At 36.5% G+C, this 11,618-nt stretch overlaps 1 protein-coding gene across 1 annotated transcript; it reads right to left on the bottom strand.

Annotated features, from left to right (window-relative positions):
• Positions 1 to 4,931: 4,931 nt before the first annotated feature.
• LOC123756601 (PE-PGRS family protein PE_PGRS33) lies at positions 4,932 to 11,115 on the bottom strand. The gene is made up of 10 exons (XM_045739830.2): positions 10,956 to 11,115; positions 10,574 to 10,829; positions 9,524 to 9,565; positions 9,281 to 9,406; positions 9,171 to 9,180; positions 5,966 to 6,098; positions 5,573 to 5,855; positions 5,418 to 5,459; positions 5,157 to 5,303; positions 4,932 to 5,053 (listed from the first exon to the last, which is right to left on the bottom strand). The coding sequence occupies exons 1-10, from the start codon at positions 10,956 to 10,958 to the stop codon at positions 5,040 to 5,042; spliced, it is 1,056 nt and encodes a 351-aa protein (XP_045595786.2). The 5' UTR covers positions 10,959 to 11,115; the 3' UTR covers positions 4,932 to 5,039.
• Positions 11,116 to 11,618: the final 503 nt, after the last annotated feature.

Genomic DNA, 11,618 nt, shown 5'->3' with positions numbered 1-11,618 from the left:
CTGTGTCATTTTATTGACAATATTTTTGCAATTCACGAACTAAGATAATTAAAAACTCAATAGTGCTAACTTTTTTAACATCTCTTATGTTTGCAACTTTGTTAGAAGATAGAATTCATGTTTTGTTTAAGTTCATCTTGAATAAAGTGGGTCTAATTTGAAGTTATTGAATATCAATTTTCTGTTTAACGATTCATATATATATATATATATATATATATATATATATATATATATATATATATATATATATATATATATATATATATATGTCGTACCTAGTAGCCAGAACGCACTTCTCTGCCTACTATTCAAGGCCCGATTTGCCTAATAAGCCAAGTTTTCATGAAATAATGTTTTTTCGACTACCTAACCTACCTAACCTAACCTAACCTAACTTTTTCGGCTACCTAACCTAACCTAACCTATAAAGATAGGTTAGGTTAGGTTAGGTAGGGTTGGTTAGGTTCGGTCATATATCTACGTTAATTTTAACTCCAATAACAAAAAATTGACCTCTTACATAATGAAATGGGTAGCTTTATCATTTCATGAGAAAAATAGTTGAGAAAATATATTAATTCAGGAAAACTTGGCTTATTAGGCAAATCAGGCCTTGCATAGAAGGCTGAAAAGTGCGTTCTGGCTACTAGGTACGACATATATATATATATATATATATATATATATATATATATATATATATATATATATATATATATATATATATATATATATATATATATATATATACTAGCAGTACCCGGCCACGCGTTACTGTGGCTCAGCAACGCATGTGCATTGCTGAGCCACGGCAACCTTCCCTGTCCCACAGCCCGCCCCACCATTCCCCCCTCACCCGTCTCCTCGGCCTCCCAACCATTCCCCACTCCACCGTCCCCTCGTCCTCCCCACCATTCCCCATTCCACCATTTCCCACTCCACCATCCCCTCTTCCTTCCCACCATGCCCTACTCCCTTGTCCCTTTGTCCTCGCCACTATTCTCCATTCCCCTATTCCTGCAAACCCCACCATCCCAATCTCCCCAGTCCCCTCGTCCTTCCCCACCATCTCTCACTTCCGTTTTTGATGTGTAGTCTACACATCAAAAAGTCAACACCAGCAATCAACAGCCAATTAATGCACAACTATATTCTACCTACTTCAAGACCCCGAACCAATATTGAAACAAGAAGAGGAAGTATGGACCCATATACCTTCTGCAGTTACTTCCATTCATATGTTCACTTATCCGATTTATACCCATTGTTTCGTGCTCTGTCTTGTGTTTGTCACCTCACCCAAAACTTTTGTACCGTATCACCGAATCCAATAGAGTATAATTACGAAGAAATTGTGTATAAATTAAGTCTTTGAAAAATGTAATACGAATTACGAAACGCGTTCAGGCGTCAGACAATTAATAAATGAATTTTGGAGAATTGTTATTTTTATTACAACCGACAGTGAAGAAAAACATGAGAAATATTGAGAAGATTCGTGTTAGAATTATTAATCTTACCTTTTCGGTCATATTCAACAACATATGTTTACAAGAAAGACTGCTACCAAAATATACTAATATATGTGTGTAAATCACGAAAAATAAACATGTGATTAAAAATGTGACAGTGTCAGACCACGGAGGAAAATTGAAACAAGAATTTCCTTAAGTACTTTCGTATATTATATATATAATATATATATATATATATATATAATATATATATATATATATATATATATATATATATATATATATATAATATATATATATATATATATATATATATATATATATATATATATATATATATATATATATATATATATATATATATATATATATATATATATATATATATCTCATGTTCCAGCGCCTCAGTGTTGCGATTCAGAGGGGAAATGCCTGTTGCGTCTTGGGCACTTAGTCCAACTTCAGAGGAATTCGAAGAAGTGTTTGACTTGCAACAATGATCGAACCCGTCTTTGACATTCATCAATGTTTCCCATTGTCGTGTTTTTTAAGATATCTATAACCTTTAAGCACCTTTTTGTATTATTATTTTTGTATCAACCCATGTGTATCTTGTAACCATCAAATACATAATAAAGCACAAAAAATAAAAAAAGGAAGGGGGTGGTAGGAGAAAAGCACACAGAAACTGTATTGGAGGGGATCTAAACATTCACTCTAATGCGTTATGCGTGGTTTCCTCCGAGGCTATGGGTCCCGCTTCTTCCAGCTAGAGGTGGTACTCCCTTCTATTTTATATATATATATATATATATATATATATATATATATATATATATATATATATATATATATTTATATATATATATATATATATATATATATATATATATATTTATATATATATATATATATATATATATATATATATATATATATATATATATATATATATATATATATATATATATATATTGACGAGGGTTCGATCCTACGTCCGAGAGGATCTCAGACGCTGCCTTAATCGACTGAGCTACGACATGGTTAAAAAGAATGGCAACCGGGAAATCATCCTGATTGGTTTCTGTCTCGGAGAGACTGCAGGATCCGTTGGTAAATCAAGATGATTTCCCGGTTGCAATTCTTTTAACCATATCGTATCTCAGTCGATTAAGGCAGCGTCTGAGATCATCTCGGACGAAGGTTCGAACCCTCGTCACGGCCCTTGTGGATTTGTTCAAAGGGTCGTGGTTAAGGGAAACGAATCTAAATGGAGAAGTGTGGTAAGTGGGGTTCCACAAGGGTCCATTTTGGGGCCAACCCTTTTTGTCATATACATCGATGACATAAATGGAAATATTACAAACCACATCATCAAATTTGCAGATAACACAAAGATTTATTATTAAGTGAGAAATGGTAATGATTTTGAAACCTTACAAAGAAATCTACATGAACTCCACAAATGGTCAGAAAACTGACAAATGCTTTTCAATATCAACAAATGCAAGACCCTGTATGTGGGGCATAACAACCCACGCCACGACTTCCAAATTAATAGTATTACATTACAAAAAATGGATGAAGAAAATGACCTTTGAGTCAAAATCCACCACTCATTAAAAGTTGCACAACAGGTGGGTGCAGCAGTCAGAAATGCTAACCAAACTCTTTGGATAATCAAGCGTACTTTTTACTCTAAGGAAAATAAGGTAATAGTTCAATTGCATAAATCTCTGGTGCGCCCACATTTGGATTACTGTATCCATGCATGGAGACCTCATTTTCAGAAAGACATAGCTGCTCTGGAGAAGGTGCAACACCGGGCAACAAAAGTCATTCCAGAGCTAAGTCATCTCTCATATCAGGAGCGCTTGAAAGCCACAGGGCTAACAACACTGCAAACCAGGAATGACAGTGCAGATCTTATTGACTCCTTTTAAATTACTGAACACGTTAGTGGATATTGATCTGGATATTATCTTCAGAAGGTCAGATGTAACACAAAGAAGGAGCAACGGTTTCAAGCTCAACAAGCCACAATGTAGGACTGAGAACAGGAGATGCTTTTTCACCATTTTTTTATCCATAAACTCATGGAACCGCCTACCCACCAAAGCCGTAACTGCGCAAACTGTGTTGTTTTAAAATATTCCTGGAAAAAATCATCAAAGCAAATGGGGGGACCTTTGACAAGTCGTCGGCTTCCTGTCCTAGTCGAGGCCACTAGGGTTAGTGGCCCTCTGGTAAGTCAGGTAAATCAGGTGAAGATAAACAGAGACTATACAGGACGACCTCGACAAACTGGAGGAATGGTCTAGAAAATGACTACTAAAGTTTAATTCAGGTAAGTGTAAAGTAATGAAATTAGGTGAAGGGAGCAATAGGCCAAACACAAGGAACCATCTGGGAGGGGAAATCCTGCAAGAGTTAAATAGAGAGAATGATCTGGGTGTTGCTATCACACCGAACCTGTCCCCAGAAGCCCACATCAAAAGGATATCTTCAGCGGCATATGCTAGATTGGCCAACATAAGAACTGCCTTTAGAAACTTATGTCAGACCAATCCTGGAGTATGCAGCTCCACCCTGAAGTCCATAACTAGTTAAACACAAGACAAATTTAGAAAGATTCAGAGTTATGCCACAAGACTACTCCCAGAACTGAGAAGTAGGAGTTATGAGGAAAGGCTACACGACCTAAACATCACGTCCCTGGATGACAGAAGAGTAAGGTTTTACATGATCACCACTTACAAAATTTTCAGAGTAATTGACAGGGTGGAACTTGTTCGTGTTCCAGGATGGAACACGAACAAGGAGATACAGGTGGAAACTGAGTACCCAAATGAGCCCCAGAGACATTAGACAGAATTTGTTCAATGTCAGGGTAGTTAATTAATGGAATGCATTAGGCAGTGATGTGGTGCAGGCAGACTCCATACACAGTTTCAAAGATAAATATGATTTACACCAGTTAATTGACAGTTGAAAGGCGGGATCAAAGAGTCTAAACTCAACCCCCGCAAGCACAACTAGGTGAGTATAACTGGTGAGTACAGTTTCTCTTCATCCACTTCTTTCAGAAGAAAACCATCAAACAATAAATATCACATATTTATTGTGATGTTCAGATAGATGTTCGTGTTTGCGCTAACAAAGCAATTACAGTGGTCATGTCTCACATCTTATTTTAGTAACAGATTAACATCTAAACATTATCAATTAAATTGTTTAAATATCTGGTAAATGTATTGTAAAGAAACAAAACTGCATTCAGAACCCCAATTTAGACTCGAAGTGTTACAGATAATTTTGAAGAAAACAGTTGTTCTTTCTAGTAAATATCGAAGTTACAACCTCAAGAAATGTAACCAAAAAATATTTCAATTATTAACCATCAAATTACCTCATTCTGAGATTTAAAAAAAATCGGTTAATAAAATAACTCAATATCTGTTTATAATTTTATTGAAGTTTGTATCAATATCTGTTTATAATTTTATTGAAGTTGTACAAGTGATGAGAGTCGTACTGGTCCTCAAGACGACTCCAGCTGCCTTACTTCCCGTAGCCTGTAATTGTACGAATCTCAGTTACAATACGGTCGTACTTTAACCCAATATTTCCAGAAGATTACTGCTAATAATTCATTGAGGAAAATGTGAAGACACTTACCACCATAACCAAGTCCACCAAGTCCACCAAGTCCACCTAGACCGATTCCACCGAGTCCGCCACCACCAAGTTTACCGAATCCACCTTTGCCAATTCCACCCAGGCCAAACTGACCAAGCCCACCGAGGCCGAATCCTCCATGACTTCCTATAAACGAAACAGGAAAACAAATATAATGATTTGTGTGACACTTTTTTTTAGATATGTGCAAAGAACAGCGATTTTCTAATTTAATATCACAGATAAGTGTTGATGACTTACCGTGGCTCTTGCTCAGCACGAATGTGTGTCCTCCCTGGCTTCCTGGAGGATGATATAAGCCATATAAAAATAAATTCATGTACATGTTTCAGAGTTCATAATAACCACAAACGTGTTATATTTATTGCTAATAATATCTAGGAGACAATTCTTACCGTATCCTCCCTTGAATCCTCCACCATGGCCGCCAATTCCACCAAAGCCTCCCAAGCCTCCTCCGTAACCGCCGCCGCCGCCACCGTAACCACCAAGGCCTTTAAGACCACCAAGACCTCCAAGACCTCCAAGACCACCAAGGCCACCAATACCACCAAGGCCACCAAGACCACCAAGGCCACCAAGACCTCCAAGACCACCGTGACCACCATAGCCACCAATCAGTCCACCGTAGCAAACACCAGCCATCACGGCCAGCACCGCCGTCACTGACAGGAATCTCTGAAAAAAAATAATGAGTTGAATCAGTGTTCAACGAATGATCTTGTGATAAACTGATAAAACACGTTTTTTTTTTTTTTACAAAATTTTCTAAGGGTATTTTCTCGCACCATGGTTACAGGAGTTGTGTGAATGAGAAGCGGGTCCACTGTGATCTTGACGGAGGGAGTCCAGGACCTTTTATAGGACAGGTGATGACTCCCGCCCACAGTAACCTTCAGGATGTTCACTTCGCAGCCACGCCTGCGTTATGGATCAGTAACAATGGAAGAATGTAACATGTAACGGGAAATAATACCTGCCATTTGTATTTATTGCTTCATCGTTCTGAACCGAGATTATCCCGCAATTAGCATATCATGCTGGTCAGCCTTCGAGTTTATTAATCCTGTCAACATCGTAGGTTAACAACAGTAGTGTTTACGTTATTAACTTCCTAGCAAGTCTTCCTTAATTTGCCCAACGTCAAGAAACTGTCTTACTAAAGTGAAATCACCTAACCTTCCAGAGGACCCAAAACAAAATGTGAGGACAGTATGTCAACTTAGAGAGCCTCTACCCTTTTCTAGTATAAAATTTTTTGCCTTAGGTAAAGTATACGTCAAAATGCGACGTTCTGTTAGGAGAACGGGTTGGAATAAACATAGCATTATATCCAGTAGGCAAGTATACTTTGTAAAACTTAATTTGTGACTATACGAAATTATATTTGGAAGACGAATTGAACAAATGGATTTTTTGTGTTGAATTGATTATTCGTGAGGAAAAATAAGGAAAAAAAAGTATGTATATATATATATATATATATATATATATATATATATATATATATATATATATATATATATATATATATATATATATATATATATATATATATATATATTATTAAATATGACCGAAAAAGTAAGATTAATAATTCTAACACGAATTTTCTCAATCTTTCGTACATTACGCTTCACTGTTGGAGGTAAATCAAAAATCACTTCTCCAAAATTCATTTTTATTTCTAGTCAACACCAGCAATCAACAGCCAATTATTGCACAACTATATTCTACCCACCTCAAGACTCCGCTCCAATATAGAAGCATCAAGAAATATGGACCAATAGGCTTTCTACAAACACTTCTATTCAATACCCATTGTTTCTGTTCTGTCTTGTGTTGATACTTTTAATACCCCATTAATATCCCCTAGTGTTCTGTCTTGTGTTAATGCCACATCACCCTTCCCACCTCACTCAAATGTAATGCCACATCACCCTTCCCACCTCACTCAAATGTAGATATAAAATCAGGGAAACGCAAGTTCTAATCAGTTGTGTATTTGTGAAGTCTTTGAAAATGTAATAAGTTTTACGAAACGCGCCCGTGTCGCGTCAGACTAGAAATAAAAATGAATTTTGGAGAAGTGATTTTTGATTTACCTCCAACAGTGAAGCGTAATGTACGAAAGATTGAGAAAATTCGTGTTAGAATTATTAATCTTACTTTTTCGGTCATATTTAATAATATATGTCTACAGGAAAGACTGCTACCAAAATATACTAATATATATATATATATATATATATATATATATATATATATATATATATATATATATATATATATATATATATATATATATATATATATATATATATATATATATATATATAAGGATTCTCCTCTCCCCTGAAGGATTCGAACCCCAAACACCTAGGGGTTCATGCACCTTAGCGATACCATTACTATACCACTATACCATACTGACTGTACAAAAAAGTTGAAAGTCGTGAGTCCCTTAACCCAACCCCCGACAGCACTGGTGGTCAGTTTTAGGGTTCAGACATTTCATCGAATCACCTCGCATGTTGGGGCCACGTGAGTAAAACGTATCTCCCATCTGTTCATAAATTTATCTATCCATCCATCAGTCAATCTATATATCTATCCATCAGTCTATCTATTTATCTGCTCATCTATCCATCCATCTATCTAACCATCCATATATCTATCCTTCTGGCTGTTCATCATTTCACCCACGTATCCATCAAGCTATCCATCGATTTATCCATCTATTAATTAGTCTATCCATCTATTCATGCATCTATCCTTCTATATATTTACAGTCCATCTGTCTCCGCTGTCTTTCCCCTTTCCTTTCTTTGTGTCTATCTTTCTCCACCCCTCCCTCCCCCAGTCTCTCTCTCTCTCTCTCTCTCCTCAATGCGATCTCTCTCTTTAAGAAAAGGTAATTTAGAATATTTTTGTTTGAAAATTAAAGTTACCCCATTTCTTCGAAAATTTGCTTCGCTAAGTTAGCTCACTCTCAATCTTGCTCTGATGAAGGCGGATTGAGCCGAAAACGCATTCAGCGTTCTCTTATTTTTAAAAAAATGTTTTTTACATATATTTGGATCACTTTTTGTGATCGTTGTTGCAACTGCTACGGGCAATTTACAATGAATAAAAATATATTAATTTTTCTGATATAAAACAATAAACTTTTATATTGCTATAAGAAATAATCTGTTTTATGATGTTATTGGCAAAGTGTAATGACATATGACATAAAATTAATTTTCAGTTCATTTTCATGATTAACATATATGACTTGCATAGTCTTTAATCATCATGTAAGCGAAAAAAATTGTTTTGACAAATATATTTTTAAAATAGTTACTCAGGCATATATGGCGAGCAGTGTCAATATCCGTCATTGCGAGATACTATGAGATTGGCACGCTGTTTCGTCTTGAATTCTGGAGACCCAGACCAACCAAAGTCCGTCCTGTACCCTAGACCATTTTTCACCTGCAAAGCTGGGTGAAGCTAGCTCTAAGTTTCTGGCCTCCAACCTTGGACAAATAAACATAATTTCTTCTAAATAGTGTAAGTACACCTCTCAAAATATATAATTTTTTCGTATATACATATAATTCATAATGGCAGAAGTTCCGATTTATTTTAATAATAAACAATCGAATACGGTAAGGTTTATATGCGTATTCCTTAAATATGAAACTTTTTGCCAAAAAATATAATGTAAATATGTAATGTAATGTAATGTTTTCCACCGCTTAATACTTCCTTTTCGTTTTTTTTTTGTTCATATATTCTTCTCTAAGTTTTTCATTCTTTCTCGTTTGTTCTGAATCATTAAAAGTACAAAGAGGAATTAACAATCAGTGATAATAAGAAAATGTGATAACTTTTCAGTTGCTTTATTCCAGTAATAACGAGGACTGAGGAACACGTTCAGGCCCTCGTGACGAGGACTGAGGAACACATTCTGGCCCTCGTCAGGACAAGGTGATTCCGTTGACTTACTTTCCATAACCTGTTAGTATATAAATAATAAAATATGTTAGCACGATAATAATTATTCTAGTTTAAAATATTTCCAATCAAATAATACAAAAATACGAATACATACTAACCAATATTTCCAATCCCACCGAGTCCGCCGGCGCCAAATTTATTGAATCCGCCTTTGTCAAATGCCCCGAGTCCGCCCACGCCAAATTTACCGTGTTCGCCGCCCTTGCCAAAGGCTCCGTGACTTCCTGCAGACAATTTAGACGATGAATAAAAAGATTTGATAAACGCATTCGTGTAGAGTTGTGCAAAAGATATTGTTACAATCATTATATAAAGAACATAAAGCAATGTTGGTGCCTCACCGTAGCTCTTGCTCAGTATGAATGTGTGTCCTCCTTCGCCGCCTGTGGAGTGATCAGATCAATGTATTATTGATATACGAGCTTATAGGAGCAAAATATCTAAAAGGTATATTTAGTCTTTATCATATTATTATCACACTTGCAAGTATCATGGTATGAGAAACGTTGCCCCGGGAGACAGGAGAGTGAACGGCACCACTATCTAGCTCAGGTAATAAAACATTCAGAGCCGCACAGAAGCGCGTCATAACGACTAGCTTCCGAAGACCCATTTATATCTCTTTTTATTAATCATCCCTTCGATATGACCAAATCATCTTAATTATGCGAAAACTAACTTTCATAATCCACATTCCTGATGGACTTTTTCATACATTTAACTTTTCTCTTAACTTAACAAACGCATCTCCAAATATCCTTTCATACAGCGCACACCACAGCGTCAGCTCAGCCGTACATAATGACTGGCACTTAGAGGCAGCGCCATAACTTCTAGTAGGCCTCCAGCCGCCGCACTTAGTATCTAATTCATCATGGTCAAAGCTTTCAAAGCACCGGTCCTTTTCCTCCCGACCTATCTCCATGTTTTGTTTATCAATATATATTTTCTCAGTCAATTAGTCCGAGTTTTTTTAAAACTTGATCGACTTTTTTAAAACTTTTTTGATTGACCGCTTCAAGGACTTCTTGAATTGGTTGCTAGAGCGAAGGCCTCGCTTCATACAGGCCCGTGTATGATCCCCCGACGGTTCAAGAGAGATAATCATCGTTTCAACCCTTGGGCGTCATATCCTAGCACCTGTCCTCTCATATACCTTCCATGTGTTATATAGTCAAACTAACTTATCTCTATCCTCATACTTAAGTTACATTATGTATCTTCATTGACCTCTCTTTACAGCTATTCCAGACAGCGAGTTACCTGTTCTCTCAGCCCAAATAACTTTACCTGTGCCCACATTCACTTTTATTAGTCTTCTTGGACAGCAACAAAACTCTTAATCATTATGTTTTTAGCTTAATAACTATGCTGAAAGATTTTATGCTTACCATATCCACCATTATACCCTCCACCATAGCCTCCGTAACCACCATAACCACCCAAGCCAGCACCATATCCGCCCAAACCACCTCCATATCCACCAAGACCACCAAGACCACCGAGGCCACCATGGCCACCAAGGCCACCAAGGCCGCCAAGGCCTCCGAGGCCACCAAGGCCGCCAAGGCCCCCGAGGCCACCAATTAATCCTCCCTGGCAAACATTGGCCATCATGGCCAACGCTACAATCAACGCCTGGAAACGCTGAAATAAAATAAATTCTGTTAATAAATCTTAAGAAGGTACATTTTTTGTTATTTCACACATTTACGAGAATCTTTTAAGCAAAATTATTTTATTATTTTGCTACAGCCTTTTATTAACTCATACCATAGCTGGAGAACTGGTGAAGCCGAGATGCCAGACAACTGTGAGGGTGAGGCGCGTGTCCAGGACTTTATATGCACCGGGACGTGGCCCCTCCCGTCTGACGTAACCTTCAGGACTTGGTCTTCGCCGGCCTTGCTGAGGTCGCAGTCAGAAACAAAAGACCTGAATATTACAGTAGAAAACAGTAAGTATATGAATAATTCATAGTATATAAGACCTGAACACGCTGACTTTATGATGTTCGCATATTGCATTAGTGTTAGCTGAAACTGTTTGCCAGGTGCAGGTATAAATAGAAATATTATTCAACATTGTTTTTAGGTTTATGTGTTTTGTAACTAAGAGTATTTATATTGAGTGCATGAGCCTTCTCCTCACCACATACCATTCTAAAAATAAATAACACATATTATCTGAAAAAGGTTTGAGTTAATAACAGCATATATTTTACAGTTTTTTAAGATCTGTCAATGTGTTATATTTCATTAATATATATATAAAGCTAGTCAGTAATCAGAGTGTATTTATGCTCTTGCATGTTTGTATTATATTTGCTAGCTAAATGACATCAAGATATAAAACCATAAGGATAATATTATTCTTGTATTATGTTGTTAATGTGAATGTATTCATGCAATTATTTTTATAGAAACTAATGCATAT

This window comes from Procambarus clarkii, chromosome 26 (genome assembly GCF_040958095.1).
Source record: "Procambarus clarkii isolate CNS0578487 chromosome 26, FALCON_Pclarkii_2.0, whole genome shotgun sequence".
Lineage (NCBI taxonomy): Eukaryota > Metazoa > Arthropoda > Malacostraca > Decapoda > Cambaridae > Procambarus > Procambarus clarkii.
The sequence above is the reverse complement of the archived record's forward strand: the minus strand, read 5'-3'. Positions and strand labels throughout refer to the sequence as shown.